We start from the raw sequence: 21136 nt of genomic DNA, 5'->3' as shown, positions 1-21136 counted from the left end.
TTAAGATGGAAGGTCAGGTTATTAATTTGAGATATATCTTCTTTTTAATGTAGGCATTTACAGCTATAAATTTTCCTCTAAGCACAACACTAGCAGCATTCCATAAGTTCTGGTATGTTGTATATTCATTTTCATTCATTACAGAGTCTTTCCTCGGAGAAGGTGATGGCAACCCACTCCAGAACTCTTGCCTAGAAAATCCCATGGACAGAGGAGCCTGGTAGGCTGCAGTCCATGGGGTCGCTAAGAGTTGGACACGACTGAGCAACTTCCCTTTCACTTTTCACTTTCCTGCATTGGAGAAGGAAATGGCAACCCACTCCAGTGTTCTTGCCTGGAGAATCCCAGGGACAGCGGAGCCTGGTGGGCTGCCGTCTATGGGGTCGCACAGAGTCAGACACGACTGAAGCGACTTAGCAGCAGCAGCAGCAGAGTCTTTCCTAATTGCCCTGTGACTTCCTCTTTGACGCACTGTTTAGGATTTTGGGTAATGTCGACGTATTTATGAATTTTCCAAATTTTCTTCTGCTATTGATTTCTAACTTCATTCCATTGGTCAGAGAATATACTTTGTATCATTTCAATCCTTTTAAATTTATTGAGACTTATTTTATGACCTAACATATGCTCTATTACTGAGGAATGTCCCATGGGCACTTGAGAAGGAGGTTTTTGGGGGAGTATTCTAAGAGGTCTGTTAGGTGTACTCGTTTCACAGTGTTGCTCAAATCTCATTTTCTTGTTGGTCTTGGCTGAGTTGTTCTATCCATTATTCTAAGTGGGTTATGTAAGTCTCCAATTACTACTGAATCATCTCCTGTCAATTCAGTCAGGTTTTATTTCACATAATTTTGAGACTCTACTGTTAGGTCCATGCATGCTTACAGGCTCGTTACATCTTTCTATTAAGATGCAATTATAAATAATTACAATAATTAAAATTTATCACTATAAAACATCTCTTTGATCCCTAGTAATAATTTTTTGTATTAAAGTCTATGTTTTTGACCAATATAGTATATTAACACATATATATGGAATTTAGAAAGATGGTAACAATGACCCAATATGTGAGACAGCAAAAGAGACACAGATGTAAAAAACAGTCTTTTGGACTCTGTGGGAGAGGGCGAGGGTGGGATGATTTGAGAGACTAGCATTGAAACATGTACATTATCATATATGAAACAGATCGCCAGTCTAGGTTCAATGCATGAGATGACTGTGCTCAGGGCTGGTGCACAGGGATGATCCTGAGGGATGGGGTGGGGAGGGAGGTGGGAGGGGGGTTCAGGATGGGGAACACATGTACACCCATGGCTGATCCATGTCAATGTATGGCAAGAACCACTACAATATTGTAAAGTAATTAGCCTCTGATTAAATTAATAAATTAATTTTTTAAAATAAATAAATAAAGTCTATGTTTTGATATTAGTACAGTCGCTCCAGCTCTCTTTTGGGCACTGTTTCCATGGTATATCTGTCTCAATTCCTCTAGTCTTTGAATCTAAAATGTGTCTATTGTAGATAGCATATAATTGGATTTAGAAGAAAAATACATTCTGCCTCCTTTGATTAGGGTATTTAATCTACTTACATAATATACTTACCAATAAGGTAAGATTTATGCCTGGCATTTTTGCTTTTTTGGAATGTCTTAGGTCTTTGTTGTTTTATTCCTATTGCTGTCTTCCTTTGTGCTAAACAGGTATTTTCTAGTATACCTTTTAAATTCTCTTCTTTGTGATACTGTGATTTATAATAAGAAATATATATTCGGTCTTCATCCTAGTTCCTAGCATTGAGTTCCTAAAACACCTGGAATGTTCTAAGTGATGAGAGCAATAAAACAAAAGCAGTCTTTCGTTATGTTTCAGTGACTTTTGGAAAGCCCTTAGGTAGCTAAAGAAGGAGGCTCATTGCCAGGGAAACCCACCAGGTGATTAGAGGGTTGGGAACTTTCAGAACCATGCCTGGACCTCCAGATAGGGGAAAAGGGCCAGAGAGTAAAGTCAGTCACCCATGGCCAGTGATGTAATCACGCATGCCAAGGTAATAAAACCTCTATATAAAACCCCAAAATAACTGGGTTTGGAGAGCTTCCAGACTGGTGTTCAAATGGAGATCTGGGGAGAGTGGTGTGCCTACAGAAGGCATGGAAGCCTTGCCTTCCCACATATCTTGCCCTCTGTATCTCTTCCATCTGGCTGTTTCTGAGTTATATCCTTTTATAATAAACCAGTAATCTAGTAAGTAAAATGTTGCTCTGAATTCTGTGAGCTGCTCTAGCACATTAATCAAACCCAAGGAACCTCCAGTTTATACCTGTGTTTCCAGCTGATCAGAAGCGCAGGTGACAAAGTGGACTTGTGATTGGCATCTGAAGCTGGAGGGCAGAGCACTTAACCTGTGGGATCTGATGCTACCTCCAGGCAGACCATGTCAGAATTAAGCTGAAATGGAGGACACCCAGCTGGTACTGAAAAATTGTTTGGTGTGAGGGTTAAAAATCCACACATTGAAACTGGAAGCAAACAATTTTTTTACTGTAATTTTAAAAATTTATTCTTAGTGGCCATTCTAGAGATTACAATTAGCATCTTAAAACAATTCACTTTGGAAACATACTCAATTTCAACAGTGTGTAATCAAGACTTGCTCCAATATACCTTGGTTTCCCCCCACCCACTCCTTTTGTGCTATGACTGTCATACAAATTACATCTTTATACATTCTAAGTCCATTAACACAGTTTTTATAAATATTGCTTTACACAGTCGTCTTATAAAGCAAACAGGAGAGTTACAAACAAAAATACACTTATATCGTCTTTTATAAAACTTACATAGGTACTTCCACCAATGTTCTTTATTTCTTTGCGTGGTTTCAAGTTAGTGGCTAACATACTTTCATTAAGGCCTGAGGACTCCTCCTTGTAGGCAGGTCTGCTGGTGATGAATTCTTACTTCTTGCGTATCTGGAAATGTCTTAATTTCTTCTTTAATTTTGAAGGAAAATTTAGCTAGATATAGAATTTTTGGTAGGAAGTCTTTTCTTCCAGCTCTTTAAAGACATCATCCCACTGTCTTCTGGGCTCTATGCTTTCTGATGAGAAGTAAACTGTTCATTTTCATTAAGGTTCAGTAGTTTCTCTTAATAGATGACTTTCAGCTCATGGTGAAGCTTTGGTTAAACTGTCAAGAGTTCTACAATTCATGGGCTGCCCAGGTGGTGCAGTGGGAAAGAATCCAGCTGCCAATGCAGGAAACATAGGTTTGATCCCTGGGTCAGAAAGATTCCCTGGAGGGCATGGCAGCCCATTCCAGTATTCTTGCCTGGAAAATCCCATGGACAGAGGAGCCTGGCGGGCTCCAGTCCATGGGGCCGCAGAGTTGGACATGACTGGGTGAGTAAGCGCACGTGCTACAGGTCACTGGTTTTCGTTGTTTTGCCCAAATTTTCACTGTTTTAGAAGGAGAGTAAGTTCACTGAAGTTCTTACTCTGTCATTTTGGAAGTTGATCTGTTTCATGTTGTCTTAATTATTTTAGACAACATGATTTAATATCTTGTAAAGGGATTTTCCTTGAATAATGATTTTTCTAGAATTTTGTTAACTATTTTTACCTGGCTGGTTTTTCAGCAGAATGTGGGAATCACTGGCTCAGACTCCAACAAGAACTTCCACTGGACATCTAGAACGCTATTTTCTAAGCAGCTCACCTTCTAAGAACATTCAACCTTTCCATCTCTTCTACTTGAATACTGCTCAGCAAACACTGAACTTTTTTTTCACACGGATTCTACTGTATTTTCTTCCCCAAGGCATTTAAATTTTTCTGCTGTGTCTGTGAACCAGGATTAATATGCCATGCTATTTTTAAAAAATATAAAGCGAACACTTCCTGGATGGCAAGGGGAGAAAAACTGCTCATTTATGTACTTAAAAGCTAATGGCATCAGGTGGGTTCATTTGGGAGGTGAACGGTTCGTTGTGTGTTTTTCCTTTGAAGCAACAGAATATTTTCATTCAAATTAAATTGTGAGCAGAACCTCAATGCATAAAAAGTAAAAGCAGAGGTGCCCGGTTGAAAAGGAGGCTGAAGGACAGTCCAAAGTCAAACAGGCACTGCCGCCTGCCCTGCTCCTCTCAGCAGCCCCTGAAGTGTTTCCAATAGCTGTGTGCTCAGTTAACTGTCACAAACAGCAGCCCATCTGTGTTCTCTACAGCAGGAGCTCTTACCATATAGCACTGTTCTACTTTATGGTGATCTTCCATCTCTGTTCAATGACCACTAACACATCTGAGCTTCACTGAGATCTTGCCTCGCTGGCCTGGATCACTCCCATCCCTTGTCTGTCTCAGGAGTTAACAGATCATGGGATGTGAAGCTGTGGTGGGCTGAAGAAGAACCTCACATTTCACCATGTGGCACAACAGAGAGACATGTTTTGACTCTATCACTCAGATATAAATACAGTGCCCGGTTTTCAACTAAATGAGTAGGTAGATTATATCATTATGAACTTCAGAAAAGAATATGGGGGGGGTTGGGTCTGATGGGGCTTAGAGACACAGGACTAGAAGCATCTTAAAAATAAGCTCTCAAAAGAAAATGTGTGGTCCAAGTCTTTCCAAAGATATTTATTAGATTTTTAGGATAAAGGAATTTTTTAAATAATGAATACTTGTAAAAAAAATTACTGAGTATTTAGTGATGTTTTCAACTAGAAAAAAAAAATGAGCCTTAAAAAACACATGGCAGAAAGTAGCTAGGGCACAAGAGTGAAAGAAGATGGAAACCTACTAGAAGTGTAGCAATGAGAGTTTACATGCTGACTTTTCAAAGCAAAAGCAAACTGTACTCACTGTTTCACAGTGTGTGAGACTAATTATTCAGTGACATCCTATGACAATTCCTCTTACAGAAGATTTTACTCTACTCCAGCTCACATGCTACCTTCTATGGCAATTTGTATGGGAACAATGAAATCTAGTACAGTTTTAGATCTGATTCAATTTCTTAAGGGTTGGAACTAAGAAAAAATTTAAAGAAGTCTATGTGGTATTTAAAATAACTGAGAATGATGACAACTTAAATTACTTTCAGGAGGTGTTCTCTTCAGACGTAAGAAAGGGATGGAGGTCTTACGGTGAGCAGACACGTGGACCTCAAGGTAATACAATCGACAGGAGACCAGTAGCCCACAGTGAGGGAAGAGAAACAGAAATTCACACTGTACAACACTCCCATGGATGGCATTCCAGCGAGTCTTCCTAGTTGTAATTCAAAACTAATCATGCTTATGGACTTGCCCCTCAGGATGATTTTCTTTCAGAAGTAAATTCAGAAAAGGGACTGAGCTCTGGAAAGAGACGGTGAGGCCAAGTCCCAGGCACTCCAGTGTGGCTGCTCTCTCCTGAGCCCTGGGACATGACTTGTGGCCCCATGTTCTTCCTCACGCCCTTCTCTATGTGAAATATTATTTGTGTAACCTGTCCTTGGAAAAAAAATCACAGTGGAGTCTGAGAACCTTCTGCAGCCGTCAGTTTGTGTCCTTCGGTATCCTAAATTCAGACAATCTCAACATCCAGAAATATCCTTTGATTTGTTCTTTCTCTGATATCTGGTATCCTTGGGATCAAAGCCTCTTTCGTTGGCACCAAATAAGGCCCAATGAGGCGTTTTGGCCATATAATCCTTTGCACTGAAAGTTTTTGATCCGCCACTATCTTCATATTCCCGAATGAGCTCCTGGAAGCGGCTGTAATCGATCCACGTCCACCATTCTCTGCCAATCTTAAACTAGCAAGAGAAAAAGGAGTCAGGTCAGAACTGAAAATAGCTGTAAAGACTGTCAAATAAGTGTCGGAACATCAAAAACAAGCCTGATCTTTTCTCCTTATCATGTTAAAGAAAATTCTTTTCACGCTCCAGACATGGTTCCATATCAAAGCAGAATGTTCTATAAACCGTCAAAGGGGAGTTTCTTTTTCCTTAGGACCGCTGCCGTGCTGGGCCTGGAAGATCCAATTGCTGAATAAAGAATACATCCCAGAACGGAAAGTCAAGTTTATCTTGAGCAGTATCACTGAAAGAAGATTAATGAAGTTTTTCGGCATTATCACGTGTAATTCAAATTCCTCTTGTTGCCACTTTTTCCCTCGTATGAATTTTCATGGTTGTTACTAAATTTTGCCTGAGTTGTTAGGGAATCTTTCATGGATGACTCTAATTCCGAAACACTTCCTTAATGAATCCAACTAGCCTTTTTCGCCTAACATGGATACCATAGTTCAGTAACAGAAAGCCTAGTTAAGAATTTCAATTCAATAAAGAGAAATAATCCAATTTGTACTCTTTCTAAGAAACTACTTCTCAAAAGTCACTGTAGAATAATGACCACGAATAAAGAAAACAGTGGGTTGAGGAGGCTCTGAAGGAAGTACAAATTGAATTGCAAAGGCTTTTAATTCAAAGCAACCACCTGGCATTTCATCATGTAAATGTATAATACATTGATGCCTGATTTATAAACAGACAAATCCTTGTTTTGCCACCTTCTTTTTAAAAAACTTGATTATGAGTCAAGGTAAGTAACAATTTCATGTTCTAGCTGAGAAAAATATTGAAAATATATAAGTTCCTGGATTTAGAATAATAAAATCTGCTGAATTTAAATAATATCTAATATTTTACCCAACAGTTGGGAGCTTTCTAAAGGAAAAAAAAACAGCCAAACAAATGGAAAACTTTACCTATGAATCATGAGAAATGCTCTTCTAGTAAGGCCATTCGTTACAAAACTGCCCCAAGAGCTCTATGAATTCTACAACTCAAGATGTAAGATCCACATCTCCCCATCACTTTCCCTCCTAAGGCTGACCGCTCTTGAATGTTCTCTCCTGCTAGGCAAGTAATGACTGTTCTCTCTGGGTGCTGAACCTCAAAACGAGTCAAAAGTGCCCCTGCCTTCCCTGGCCTCTTACACCCCAAACACGGTCAGGCCTCACTGATTCTTCCTTTGCTGCATTTCCACAGCTACATCCTGGCCCTGCCCTAAGGCAGGTCCTCGCTTCTAGGACTTGGCAACAGTCTGCCAGCTGATTGATTGTCTGAGTCCACTTTTAGCTGTTGCCAGCTTCTGCAGACTGCCTGAGATGCCTATGTTTATAGCAGAATGGAGCCCTGCTACCTAGAACATACGGTCTAAATATCTAATCTCCAACTGGAGGCTGTTCAATGAGCTACCTAACCCCTCATGTGACCCCCATGCTGTTTTGTCTGTCTAATTAATGCTGACTTAAGACTCAAGTTGGCTTCCCTGGTGGCTCAGCAGTAATGAAATCTGCCTGCAATTAAGGAGAGGTGGGTTCAATCCCTGGATAGGGAAGATCCCCTGGAGAAGGAAATGGCAACCCACTCCAGTATTCTTGCCTGGGAAATCTCATGGACAGAGGAGCCTGGTGGGCTATAGTCCATGGAGTCTCAAAAGAGTTAGCCATGACTTAGTGACTAAACAAACAAGTCTCTTCATAAATGTCCTTTGCTCTGGGAAGTTCTCCCGAATCCCTTTGGAAGACCATGACAGTCCCCTGCCACAGAACCTCACTGTACCCTGAACTCGTCCAACAAGAGAACATTATACTGGCCTTTGTAGTCACTTACCCCATCCATCCCCACCCTCCCAAGACTGCTGGTTTCATGAATATACCTAACTTATTCTCCTCTCCCCTGTATCTTTCCCTTTTGGGGTTCAGATCTCTAGGCCAGAACTCTGAACTCTCAGAGTCCACGATCCTGGCCCTCCTTTTCCTTCAAATTCTAACAATAATCACCTGCCATGGATATTTTAAGAGCATCTAAAAGATTATCTTAGATTAGAGCAACAGATTTAAAAATCTTCTTTTGCCACAACCTACAGTAAGAAACAGATTTTATATCTTGATCTAGTACACATAGTCACAAATACATACTCTGGAAATACAACTTTCATAAAACTAGAGGCAATGTATTTCATTTAAAAAACTGCCAGCTGCAACCTACTGCCCTGATTTCCTAACTCCTATTACAGTTTGAAGATCTGGTCTCTTCTAACTACAAAACTTTACCAGGTCTTAAAAGGGAAGAAATTAGTTGCAAGGATATGACAATTATAACCTAACATCTGACAACTGACAACTCTTCTTAGATTACCAACGTCTAAGAAAACAAACTAGCAGATCAAGTAAATATAACAAAAGGTTGGTGTGTTAGTTTGCCTGGCTGTGTAACAAAATAATACAGCCTGGGTGTCTAAATCATAAAAGTTTATTTCCTCGTAGTTCTGGATGCTAGAAATCTAAGGTGAAAGTTCCAGCAGATAGCCCATTTCTCACTAAGGTTCCACATGCCATCTTCTCCACTAAGGTTCCATGGCAGGGGATTGGGGTGGGGGTGCTCTGGTGTCTCTACTAAGAAGGACACCAACCCATCTGATCAGGGACTCACCCTATGACCTCATTTAACTGCTTCCTTAGAGACTGCTTCCTTAGAGACGCCATCTCAAATAAGGCCATACTTAGGACTTCAACACAGGAATTGTCAAGGGACACAAACCTTCAGTCTAAAACCGCAGGTCACTCTTAAATTAACATTGAGCCATAAGAGTCCTAAGACAAAACTTTCTGACACATGCCCCCTTCTCAAAACAATCTGAGAATAACCACATTGAATAATAACTCAGAAAAAAGTCAGTGTTCCATGCAAAAGGCAGAAGCTAAAAGGACAAATTTTAGTATGACTGGCACACAAATAAAGCTGAAAGACAGAGCTGCCTAAATAGGGGAATGAAACCTCAAATCACAAAATTTAAGGTTAAGTATGCAGGGACATGAGGTCACCCAGCTTCAAGAGTTCTACAAATCCAACAGTAAGGGAAGAGGCAAATCCATGCAGAATCACAAATAACCGTGCCCCCCCACCCGCAATTCACATACAGAGAACAAAGTACATTCATACAAAAATAAGAATCACACATACCACTTGCATTTTCACACTTCTTCAGAGGGGTTTTTATGTAATTTCAGTATCAATTATTTTCTAGTTGGCTCCTCCAAACATACAGTAATACTCAGGAACCAAACAACTAGAAAAGCACTGCTTAAGGGATAGAACGGAGAAGGCAATGGCACCCCATTCCAGCACTCTTGCCTGGAAAGTCCCATGGACGGAGGTGCCTGGTGGGCTGCAGTCCATGGGGTCACTAAGAGTCGGACACAACTGAGCGACTTCACTTTCACTTTTCACTTTCATGCATTGGAGAAGGAAATGGCAACCCACTCCAGTGTTCTTGCCTGGAAAATCCCAGGGACGGGGGAGCCTGGTGGGCTGCTGTCTCTGAGGTTGCACAGAGTCAGACATGACTGAAGCGACTTAGCAGCAGCAGCATAAAGGGATGGTAGAGGGGCTCTGTCAGACCTCAGATCTCAGAAGTATTGATACATGTTAACTGGAAGGAGCAGAGGGAGTCCAGGGTCATTAGAGGGAGAAGTGATTTTGCAACACACACCAAAGGGTGCCATGTCAATGCTTTCTGAATTTCCCAGAGTTATGAGTTCTGTTTTCACCTGTTGTAGCTACAAATGCATTATCTGTTCTCTGGATAGGAGGAAGCCAAGATCCTAAAGACAGACTTCAAAGCAACCTGACTTGCCTGCCACAGTGAGATGCTGAGCCATCTTCCTCTGAGTTTACTGGTGATAAGCAGCACTTCCATGGCACAGCTAGCTGCCTGGGGAACCGTTTTGAGAGGTAAAACCACGATGCAACTGATTTCTAGATCTATCCAAGGGCAATTAAAACATTTTTATCTGGAAACTCAGTTTCTGGAGTTTTCATCTTAATCCCCCATTCTGCTGGAGCAGCACTAAGTCCTCTAGGTAGTGTCACCAAATTGCCAATTTTCTCTGACATTCTTCTGAAAGTAATTACCCGGAACACTCAGGGCCTCTGATAAGAATGAGTTCCACATGTAACACAGAGGAGGAAATATTCAGTCAGTAGGTTTTGTAAGGAAAACACTGCACAAACCCTAATGGAGACATACAGTTCCCTTCTCATTCCAAGAGGGGAAGGTGTGGGAGGTGACAGCTCTTCATCTCCTCCCTTTACAGACTGTGAGCTTATAATACATCCAAGAGGGAGGCCTCTGTGATCGGTGCTTAATTACCTACAGGGCCTCAAATTCGGCAAAAACTTTTTCAGTGATGATGATCTTGGAGGAGATGGTGTCTGATGAGTGGGGGATGGGAATTGACACCCTGTTTCCCAAGGACACTTCTGCTTCCCTACCCTCTTTCTGACTGCTCTGTGGCATTTGAGAGACAGCCGAGAGTGGTCCAAAGAAGGCTTTGTGGGACTTCTCAGATGGTCCAATGATTAAGAGTCCACCTTCGAGTGCAGGGGATGGGGGTTCAATCCCTGATCGTGGAACTAAGATCTCACATGCCATGGGTCAACTTAAGCCTGCACGATACAATCCTGAGCCCATGCGCCACAACTGGAGAGCCTGTGTGCCACAATGAAGATCACTCATCACGCAACCAGGACCTGATGCAGCCAAAAATAAATAATTTTTTAAAAAAGTAGGCTCTGTATTTTGAAAGATATGGAATTGAATTCTAACTGTGCCCTATTTGTGCTTGGACAAGATTTGTACTTTCTCAGCCTGAGATTCTTCCTTTGGAATAGGAGGGAAAACAGAATGACTCATAAGATTTTTGTAAGAAGTCAATGAATTAATGCATGCATAGTGTAATCCAAGTGACCTTAATAAATGTTACTGGTTGTTGAGTTTATCCGCAGATACTAAGGAATGACACCAGACAGCTCACTGATGGTGAAAGATGCTACAAGATAATGGAAAGATTATGCTGGAAGACAACAAAATGACACTTTTAAAGTGCTGAAAGGAAATACCTCATGCAAGGGCAAAATTAAATAAAGATGTGTCAGAGGGGAAAAAAGACTAAGTTTTCCACTTATGTCATCAAGAAGGAAACTGCACCGAGGAGTAAAAACTAGGCTGCAAATAGGATTTACATGCATTCATCAATATAGGCATTAACTTCAGGGAAGAGTACTAGTAACTCCTTGTACTATGTTGAAGGGGTGCAGCAATGTCAATTAATTTCAGAATTAAACTACGTATAAACTTTTAAAACATACGAGTACAGGATTCAGGGAAGACAGTGACATAGGAAGTATTAAGAGTACCTCTCAACCCAGACAAAAATTATACTGGCAGAATCTTGTCTGACATAACTATTTAGGAACCCTGAAGTCTATTGAAAGTTTGTAACTTTGAGGGGAAAGTTTGGACTGTAAATTGCAGCTAATTTCAGTCAATTTCAGTTTAGACAGCTCCCCCCGCTACAGCAGGCAGCTGTGAACACATCACTGGAGCAACCTGCATGCAACCTGTGGGAGACAGAATGGGCATTGAGGACTGTGTCCTTCAAACACTGGATTTCTGTCTTCTGACCATTAACTGCTGCTTCTGATCAGAGGTGTACATGGATTAAGCTCTCCAATCAAAAAATAAGAGATTGGAGAGATGGATTTTAAAAAACCCATAATCCAACTATATGCTGTTTACAAGAGCTTTACTTTATACCCAATGACACAAATAGGCTGAAAGGCAAAGGATGAAAAATGCTATTCCATGCAAATAGTAACCAAAAGGAAACAGGGGTAGCTGTACTAATATCACACAAAATAGATCAAATCAAAACCGTTACAGAAGACAAAGAAATTATATATCAGTAAAAGGTTCAATATAGCAAGACAATATAACAATTATAAACATTTATGTACCTAATCACAGATCATCAAAATATATGAAGCAGATATTGACAGAATTAAAGGGAGGAATGGACAGTTCTACAGTAATAGTTGGGGACTTCAATATCTCATACTGAATAGTGTACAGAACAACCAAACAAAAGATAACTACAGAAACAAAGGACTTGGACTTCCCTGGTAATGTAGCAATTAAGAATCCACCTGCCAATGCAGGGGACATAGGTTCAATCCCTGGTCTAGGAAGATTCCACAAGTTGCTGCAAGGCAACTAAGTCTGTGCACAACTACTGAGCCCATGTCCTAGAGCCCATGCTATCCAAGAGAAGCCTGTGCACTGCAACCAGAGAGCAGCCGCTGCTCGCCACAACCAGAGAAAGCCCACATGCCACAACCCAGGACAGCTAAAAATAAATATAACTAATTTTTTAAAAAATAATTTGATCAACACAATAAATCAATTAGATCAACAGGCATACATATATAAAAGTACTAGACAGAGCAATTAGGCAAGAAAAAGGAAAAAATGTATCCAAACAAGAAATGAAGAAGTAAAATTATCTCTTCAGAGATGATACAATTTTATACATAGGCAAGACTTCTATTGAGAATTTGGCACTTGAGATTGAATCAAGTTGCGTTGGATGCTTGAGCTAAATGGGGGCTACAGTAGCCATAACAAGTGGTTTTGAAGATGAAGATGCAAAAGAAGAGAGAGGAAGGGAGGAAGGGAATAATGCCCTTTGTTATCTTCTAGAAATTTCACAGTGTTATATTTTATGTTTAGGTCTAAGGTACATTTGAAAGTTGTAAGATCATCTCAAAAGACACAGAAAAAAGCATCTGATAAAATTCAACATTCATTCATGAAAAAAACTCTTAGCAAATTAGGAAGAGAAGAACCATATTTCAACATCATAAAGGCCATACAAGACAAGCCTATAATCAATGACAAAAAGCAGAAAGCTCTTCTGCTAAGATCAGGAATAAAGCAAGGATGCTTATTTTCACCACTCTACTCAGTACAATACCAGAAGTCCTAGGCAGAGCAATCAGGCAAGAAAAAAATTAAAGGTATCAAAATTGGAAAGGAGGAAGTAAACTTGTCTCTATTTGCTAATCACATGAACCATAAAAGAAAAACTGATAAGCTGGATTTATTAAAATAAGAAACATTTGTTCTGAGAAAGGTATAGTTAAGAGAATGAAGAGTCAAGTCATGTAGACTGGGAGAAAATATTTGCAAAACATATCTGATAAATGACTTATATTCAAAATACATTTTAAAAACTCTTAAAATTCAACAATAACAAAATAACTAGCCAAATTTTAAAATGGGCAAAAAATCTGACCACCTATCCAAAGATATACTGATGACAAACAAGCATAAGAAAAAACGTTCAATCACGTTACCATGACAATATGTGTTTTTCAAAATCTATAGGACTAAAAAAAAATAAAAATAAAAATAAATCTATAGGACTTTATAGCATAAATACTGAACCTTAAAGTATGTGGTTTAAGTTTAAAAAATCATTTAGGAGGTCAGGGGAAACCAGGAAGAGGTACAGACTGTGACAAGAGAATCTAACTAAATTACAAATTAGTGAAACAACTTCAGTGAAGGGAAGGGAGTGGAAAGGGCACTGACCTAAGTAATTTTGAAAATAAGTGGAGCCTGTAAGACTAAAGGCAAAAGAAACTACATATAAACGTTGTATGCTAGGGTTAAAAATTCTGCTACTGCCATATACGTATACTGAAATTGAACAATTAAATAGCTGACTGATAATAGGAGCTAGGATTAGATTCTTGCTTTTAGAGGTGTGAATTTACAAATAAGCAAGGAGAGGACACCAGAATGAGTTACATGGTAATAAGAGTTTGAGACAACAGTACATTCAGCTTAATACAGATACAAAAGGTACATATAGAAATAGTTTCCTACATGTGTATATACAAAAGTTAGTGCATACATATATATACATATATATTTCTTTGCTCTGTCATCTAAGAGGGTCTAAAACAAACAATACCCCAAACAATGAGCACATCTTCACCTTCTGATTTCTAACACCATTCTCTATGAAAAGAAGCCTGAGAAAAATGGCTGACTTTGGGACTGAGGCAAGAAATATACAAGATGAGCCTGGAAGTTTCCTGAAGTACCAGAAAGGAAAGTGATCAAAATGAACAAAAACTGCCCCCCACACCCTGCACACACACCCCCACACACACACATATTAATGGGGATAAAAGAAACATTGGAACCAACTAAAAGAACTTCTAGTGGCCAAAGCTAGAACAATGTGGGCAAAAGTAATAAGGCTGAATTGGATAACAACCCAAAGTTATAAAATAAGTACCCATGAGTCTACAGTGATATAAAAATGATTGAATAAATTAATAAATAGGAAGAAGAGACAAACCTATGTAGAAGAATTCCAAATAATTTGTGCATATATTTAACTTTCACTCCTTTGATACGGGCTGAATATAGGCTTCCTTCCAAAGGAGAGAGGGGAAAGAATAGTTTTCCTACAGAAAAGGAGAGGGAAGAATAATTTTACAGGGGAGAAACCTCACAAACACTACCACAGCTTGTGGATCAAGGTCAAAATAAAGGGAGTTTGACATGATGTGATGAAAATGGCACTTTACTTCCGTCTTCTTCCTCCTAAAAACCTACAAGGCATGTCTTATGAGAAAAACACTGGACACATTTCAGTGGTGGTGCATCCTGCAAAATACTCACGAGTACTCCTTAAAGTTGCCAAGGTCATCAAATTAAAGAACGTCTGAGAAACTGCCATAACCAAGGGGTACATAAAGGAACATGAAAACTAAATGTAATGTGTTATCCTGGATGGGATCCTAGGACAGAAGGACATTAAGTAAAACCTAAGAAAAGCTAAACTATGGACTTCAGTTAATAATAATGTATCAGTATTAGTTCACTGATTGTAATACAGGTGTTAATAATAGGCAAATTCAGGGTATATAATAGCTCTCTGTGCTATCTTCTCAATTTTTCTGTAAATCTCAAACTACTAAAATATAAAGTATAGTTTTTAAACAATTAAGAGTTAGTTTAAAAGCAATGCTATGTAGATTCTGCAAGCTGTGCATACAACCCACCACTTGGTTTGCACAGGCAGAGATCCACTCTAATGGGGAATATGTTGAAAGAACTTCAGTTTCTGAACTAAAATGATCAAAGTGTGTTGGACTCATCATGGTCTTACTAGTTTGCAGACTGACAGGATCATGGTGACATTTAGGTTGTGAGGCTGGAAACCCAGAAACAGAAGGCTGACTGTGCCTCCTTATTCCAGCTGAGCCCTCCTGACCCTTCCAAAGCACACGGCCAGGTTGGCCCTCCTCTTGCCAATGATCTCCTGTGGGGAATTGTAGTCCTCTCTGTGTCTCTCCAGCTCAACCCTGGAACTAGCATATGCTGACGTATTGATCTTAATGTGAGTCTTCTTCATCTTTCCTTTGTTCAAAGTCAGAGACATTCAGTCAACTTTATGAAGTACCCACCTATTCTTCCACCTACTTTAAGAATCTACTTCTTATCAATATCAATGTTTAGCCTAAACATTGCTTCTGAACGATAAAACTGTCCTATAAAGATATTTAAAACAATCATCCATTTTAAAAATTCCACTGCTGCTGCTAAGTCGCTTCAGTCGTGTCCGACTCTGTGCGACCCCACAGATGGCAGCCCACCAGGCTCCCCCGTCCCTGGGATTCTCCAGGCAAGAACACTGGAGGGGGTTGCCATTTCCTTCTCCAATGCGTGAAAGTGAAAAGTGAAAGGGAAGTCGCTCAGTTGTGTCTGACTCTTAGCGACCCCACGGACTGCAGCCCACCAAGCTCCTCCGTCCATGGGATTTTCCCATTGCCTTCTCCAGAAAATTCCACTAGTAGAATTAAAAAAAAAAAATGCTTTGCATGTAGTGGAGCATATGGCAGTGACCAGATCACTGCACTGCAAATGACCACAGAGTATTCTGGGAATGGACAGGGTACAAATCATAATAGACCCTCGAGAGGCTATTTCATGTTGTGAAAATCTTACAAATGTAATACAGGACCTTAAAAGGTCATCTATATACAGTCAACCAGTGCTTCGGATCACTCTAGATTTTTTCTTCTTCTTCTTTTTTTTTTTTTTTAAAGATTCACCTTACATTTTGAGCTTTCCTGGCTCAGAGAGAATTTCAAATTTTTGAAATTGGTAAAGAAATGCTGCACTTTCTGGCAATGTTCTTATTTTCACCAGCCAACTTTACTAGAATCAGAAAAGTACAGTAGAGTAGGCAGGGGAAACTTTCAAAAATACGAATGGGCATCAATTTTCTGCTGCAGGAAAAAAAATAATGGTAAATGGAAAACAACTGGATTTGACAACTAGCAGGTTACTGATGACCTATTAAATAGCAAACTTGGTAGAATAAATACTCATTGAATGACTGAGTGAGTAAATAAATGATAAAGAAGAAGGGAAATAGGTACCAAAATTAGCAAGGAAGATGGGACAGTATCTCTGATTTCAGAAGGCAAAATGATGAATAAGGAGAGAAAATGAAGGTAAAGAGTTTGCTAATTCACTAAACAAACACTAAGAACCTAGAATGTATCAGGTACTCTAGGAAGTGCTGGGAATGACAGTCCTTGCATTCAGGAACCTTGGCTTCTTAGAGAAAACAGCCTTATAGATGTGCACACAGCTCTGAAAGAAGTGGTCCCCAAGGAGGTTTGTTTTATAGTTTTAAAGAACAGAAGTTCAGCAGGTGAAGTGAGATAAGGAGAGGAGGTCTAGCAGTAGAGAAGCCTTAGCTGGGCAAACACATAAGGGGAAGAAAATAATATGGCAGTGCTTTGTCAAGGCCCCAGGAGTGGGCATGAAATGAAGCTGAAAGGACTTGATTGTAAAGGCCATTAAAATCAAATAAATGTTTAGGCTTTTTTCTTGCACACTCTGTAAGATGTCACGTGTTTCAAAACTACAGCAGAGAAATAATAAACTGGGAGTTGGCAGCATAAACAATGAGGATGTTGAACAGTCAGTGCCCACTCTAAATTATTTGTAGACTAAATGATCTGTTTTGTGGATTTTGTTTTTGTCTTTTTTTCCATTTCTTTCCTTTGTTTGTCTTTTGGTTATAACTCTGCTTTTAGTACCCTTAAAAAGGCATTCATCTGTAAATTGCTAGCCTAGTTATTAAATGGGATTTGATGGGATCTGATTAGGATTAGAAAAAGATCTTTTCATACAAGTTTCAGAAAAAAACCTGCCAGTAACACAACAGACACAGCTGTGCAATCACACTGGGTGACACTTTAAAGGTAAGAAAAGAAAATGAGTTTACATGGAAATAATCTAATAACAAATAGTGCCAGGTGTACTGATATTACTATTCACTGGGGAGATAAACGAAAAGTATAAATGACAAAACTGTGTAGTCATAAGACTTCTGGTTCCAGATGAGAACTGTATTTCTGCAGCTAAAACCCCTAGATATTATATATAAAACAAATATAAGAAGACTCTGAAAGGTAGAGACAAGAAGGCAGATTGGCTAGGGTTATAAAATTAATCCTATTTCTACAGAATTCAATGAACGTGTGCAACTGAAATTAAAAACATAATACCATTTATAATTGCTAAAACAGAAAAATACTTAGGTATAAATCTAGGGCTTCCCTGATAGCTCATTTGGCAAAGAATCCACCTGCAATGCAGGAGACCCCAGTTTGATTCCTGGGTTGGGAAGATCCACTGGAGAAGGAATATACTACCCACTCCAATATTCTTGGGCTTCCCTTGTGGTTCAGCTGGTAAAGAATCCACCTGCAATGTGGAGAACCTGGGTTCGATCCCTGGGTTGGGAAGATCCCCTGGAGAAGGGAAAGGCTACCCACTCCAGTATTCTGGCCTGGAGAATTCCATGGACTGTATAGTCCATGGGGTTGCAAAGAGTCAGACACTACTGAGTAACTTTCATTTTCTTTTCATAAATCTAACAAAGTACAGGACTTACATGCTAAAAAACTATGAAATGATTTTTAACAAAATCAAAGATCTAAATAGAGACAGATCTTGTTCATGATGTAAATAATTAAAATCCAATGAGATCATGACAAACCCGTTAGAACAGCTAACCTAAAAAATGACAATACTAGGTGCTGGTTAGGATGCAAAGAAACTGGATTTTTCAGGCATGCATGGCTGGCAGAAATGTGAAATAGTATTTTGTTGTTTTTTAGTTACTAAATTGTGTCCAAATCTTATGACTTCATGGACTGTAGCCCACCAGGCTCCTCTGCCCACGGGATTTCCCAGGCAAGAGTACTTGAGTGGGTTTTCATTTCCTTCTCCAGGGCATCTTCCCAACCCAGGGGTCGAACCTCCATCTCCTGCTTAGCAGACGGATTCTTTACCACTGAGCCACTTGGGAAACCTATAAAATAATATACAGCCAGTCTATAAAATAGTTTGACTTTTTTTAAAGAAAACCTACAACATACACTTACTCTATGACCTAGAAATTACATTCCTGTGCATTTAGCCCTGAGAAACAAAAACTTATGTCTACACAAAAACCTGTACAAGAATGTTCAAAGCAGCTTAAATGGTAATAGCCCATAAGAGGGAAAAACTTTTAACAGTTAAATGGTTAAACAAACTGTCATCCCTACCATGAAATACTACTCATCAATAAAAAGGAATAAACTATTAACATGTGCAGCGAGTCACATGGAACTCAAGGGTATTATGATGAGTGAAAAATGTTGATCTCAAAAAGTCACATTTTCATGATTTTATTTATATGTGATTCCCAAGATCACAAAATTATAAAGGTAGAAAACAGGTTAGTGGTTGACAGACCTTACAGGTAGTTGGGGATGGAGGGTAGGTTGGACTCAAAAGGGGTATAAGGATCTTTGTGGCAACAGACGAGTTTTGTAACTTGATTGTGGTGGTGATTAGATGAATCTGCGTGTGATAAACTGGCAAAGAGCTACACACAACTCGAATGAAGGTGCTGAAAACTGGTGAAATCAGAGTAAGGTCTGCTGACTGTATTCATGTCTATTTCCTGGTTGGTTGTCGTCTGTTTCCTGGTTGTGACAATGTGCTATAGTCATGAAAGATATTTGTGTCACTGGGGAAAAGCAGGTAACAGGTACATGAGAGCTTCTGGACTATTTTTGCAGTTTTCCATGAATCTGTAATCATTTCAAAATAAAAGGACATGCTATTCCGATCTCTTCTCTGGCTGTCTTCTGGTATAACAGTAAAACAGCAATGCAACTGCAGCTTATCCTGTTCTGAAGCCCTGGAATTATAAGCAGAAGTGGAGCAATCTTCTGAGAAAACAGGGAATGATAAACAGTTGATTCTGACCTTTCTAGTCTCAAGTGACCCTTCCCAGCTTGTAAGTCAAAAGAAAGAGCCACTCCAACAAGTGTGAGAAGTGGCTACTTCATAAGAAGTTGTATTTTCATTTCTTACACTAGGCACTACTGTAAGAACAGAGAATAGGAAGTGACTGGAAAATTATGAGGTCTGCACACTTCAATACCAACAATGTAAACAAAAAGAAGCACCAAAAAATACACAATGGGGAACAATCCAAACAAGATTTCTACTTCCCTTTGGATGGATGTCCGTGTTGTTCCTTAGAGTGGTGGCTCGCAAAACGTGAGTGCAGAATACTCACCATAATATTTTAAAATCTGGAAGGAAGAGCAGTGATACTGGATAGCTGCTGGGTACCATGTCAACTAGCAGCTTGAGAGAGCTCACAGTTTCAACATTAGGTTATGCTACATTTCTTTCCATTATGTCTTAATAGATGGAACTGCCGGTTCTTTCTTTCAACCTATGGTTCTTGTGGAGAAGTTACTGAGGCACTAGGGAACTATGAACGAGAAAGTGTGAGAGTTCTGTGCTGGGGTACGGACACCTCAGGGTGAGCATACTGGAGTTCTCACCTTGACCACGTCTCTCACTGACCGTGCTTTCTAAGCACAAATTGTTGACTCCATCATCTGGTATCTATATTCTACTCAAACTGCTTGCTGATACTGCAGTGAACTTATCCACTCCCTACCCTAAGTCCCCGAACAAACCAATAAAAAGCAATATGCAAACAGTACGACCTCAGTGAAGATCACCGTCACTATCACCCATGTACCCAAGTCAGAAACCAGGGGGTCACGCTTGACTCTGCAGGCCCTTTAATATAATAGCCATCATTCAGTACTTTCCCAAGACCACCTCCTCCCCATGCTCCCCCTTCACACCAATTTGTTTCAGACCCTCAGCAGTTAGCCCTCAGACTGCTGGACTTTCACAACCCTTTTTAACTGGTTTCTCTGTCTTGCTATTCATCCTCTATAATGTTGCTGGAGAAACTTTTCTGCAACTCCAATCTGACTGTGTCATTCCCCTTCTTAAAACTCTTTGGTGCCTGCCCATGCCATATGGAAAAAAGCACATTTAGGATACCATTCAATGCCATCAGTGATCTTGCCCCTGCCAAATCACCTCTGCTCCTTTTAGCCTTTCTCTTGACCTCCTGCCACGCCAAACTACTCTGGAGTTGTCCCAGTGTGCCAGGGCTCCACACGTCCTCATGGACCACATCTCGGCCATCACTTAAGACCCAGTCAAACAGCAACTCCTCTGTGAAATCTCTCCTGATAGAACCATAGTCCCAAGTATGCTCTCCTTTGGGCTCCATTCTAATCTTTCATCACTGATCTGAAATAATTTGGGGGCATTTATTTGTTTAGATGTTTGTCTTTTTTTTGGTAGACCATTCTTGAAGGCAGGGATCTTTTTTTTTAAACTCGTCTTTATGTCAGCACAGTGCCTGACACACCTGGATATTCAACACACATTAAAGAAAATAACGAAGGTCAATCTCAGACTCTCTCTTCTGTCTGGCGTGCACTTTGTACCTATGTCTGCTGTTGTATTTATCACACTGGATTTCAGTAATTTGCTTGGCTATCTTCTGAGGGCTCCCTGTGGATAGGCGCAGGCCAATAAAAGCATCAGTAACAACTACTATTTACGAACTGCTGATTTTATTTTAGGTTCCCTTCTGAGTACTTCAAATATATTAACTTTAATCTTGACGATAACATCTAAAGTCAGTATTATTAGTGTCAGTTTCGAGATGAAGTTTAGAGAGGCTTAATTGAGCGGAGGAGAGAAGAAAACAATCAGGCAATATAGGACATAGGACAGCAGTTCAAAATAATTATGTA

The 21136-nt window shown here is 39.7% G+C and overlaps 1 protein-coding gene across 1 annotated transcript in view; it reads right to left on the bottom strand.

The window, feature by feature from the left end:
• Positions 1–2528: 2528 nt before the first annotated feature.
• LOC120878061 (S-adenosyl-L-methionine-dependent tRNA 4-demethylwyosine synthase TYW1) overlaps positions 2529–21136 on the bottom strand; it is a 142020-nt gene continuing 123412 nt past the window's right edge. Inside the window, exon 16 of the mRNA XM_040260637.1 lies at positions 2529–5809. Within this exon, the coding sequence (XP_040116571.1) occupies positions 5588–5809 (222 nt within the window). The 3' untranslated portion in view covers positions 2529–5587. The remainder of the gene's footprint in view (positions 5810–21136) is intronic.

Source organism: Oryx dammah, unplaced genomic scaffold (genome assembly GCF_014754425.2).
Source record: "Oryx dammah isolate SB20612 unplaced genomic scaffold, SCBI_Odam_1.1 HiC_scaffold_2, whole genome shotgun sequence".
Lineage (NCBI taxonomy): Eukaryota > Metazoa > Chordata > Mammalia > Artiodactyla > Bovidae > Oryx > Oryx dammah.
The sequence above is the reverse complement of the archived record's forward strand: the minus strand, read 5'-3'. Positions and strand labels throughout refer to the sequence as shown.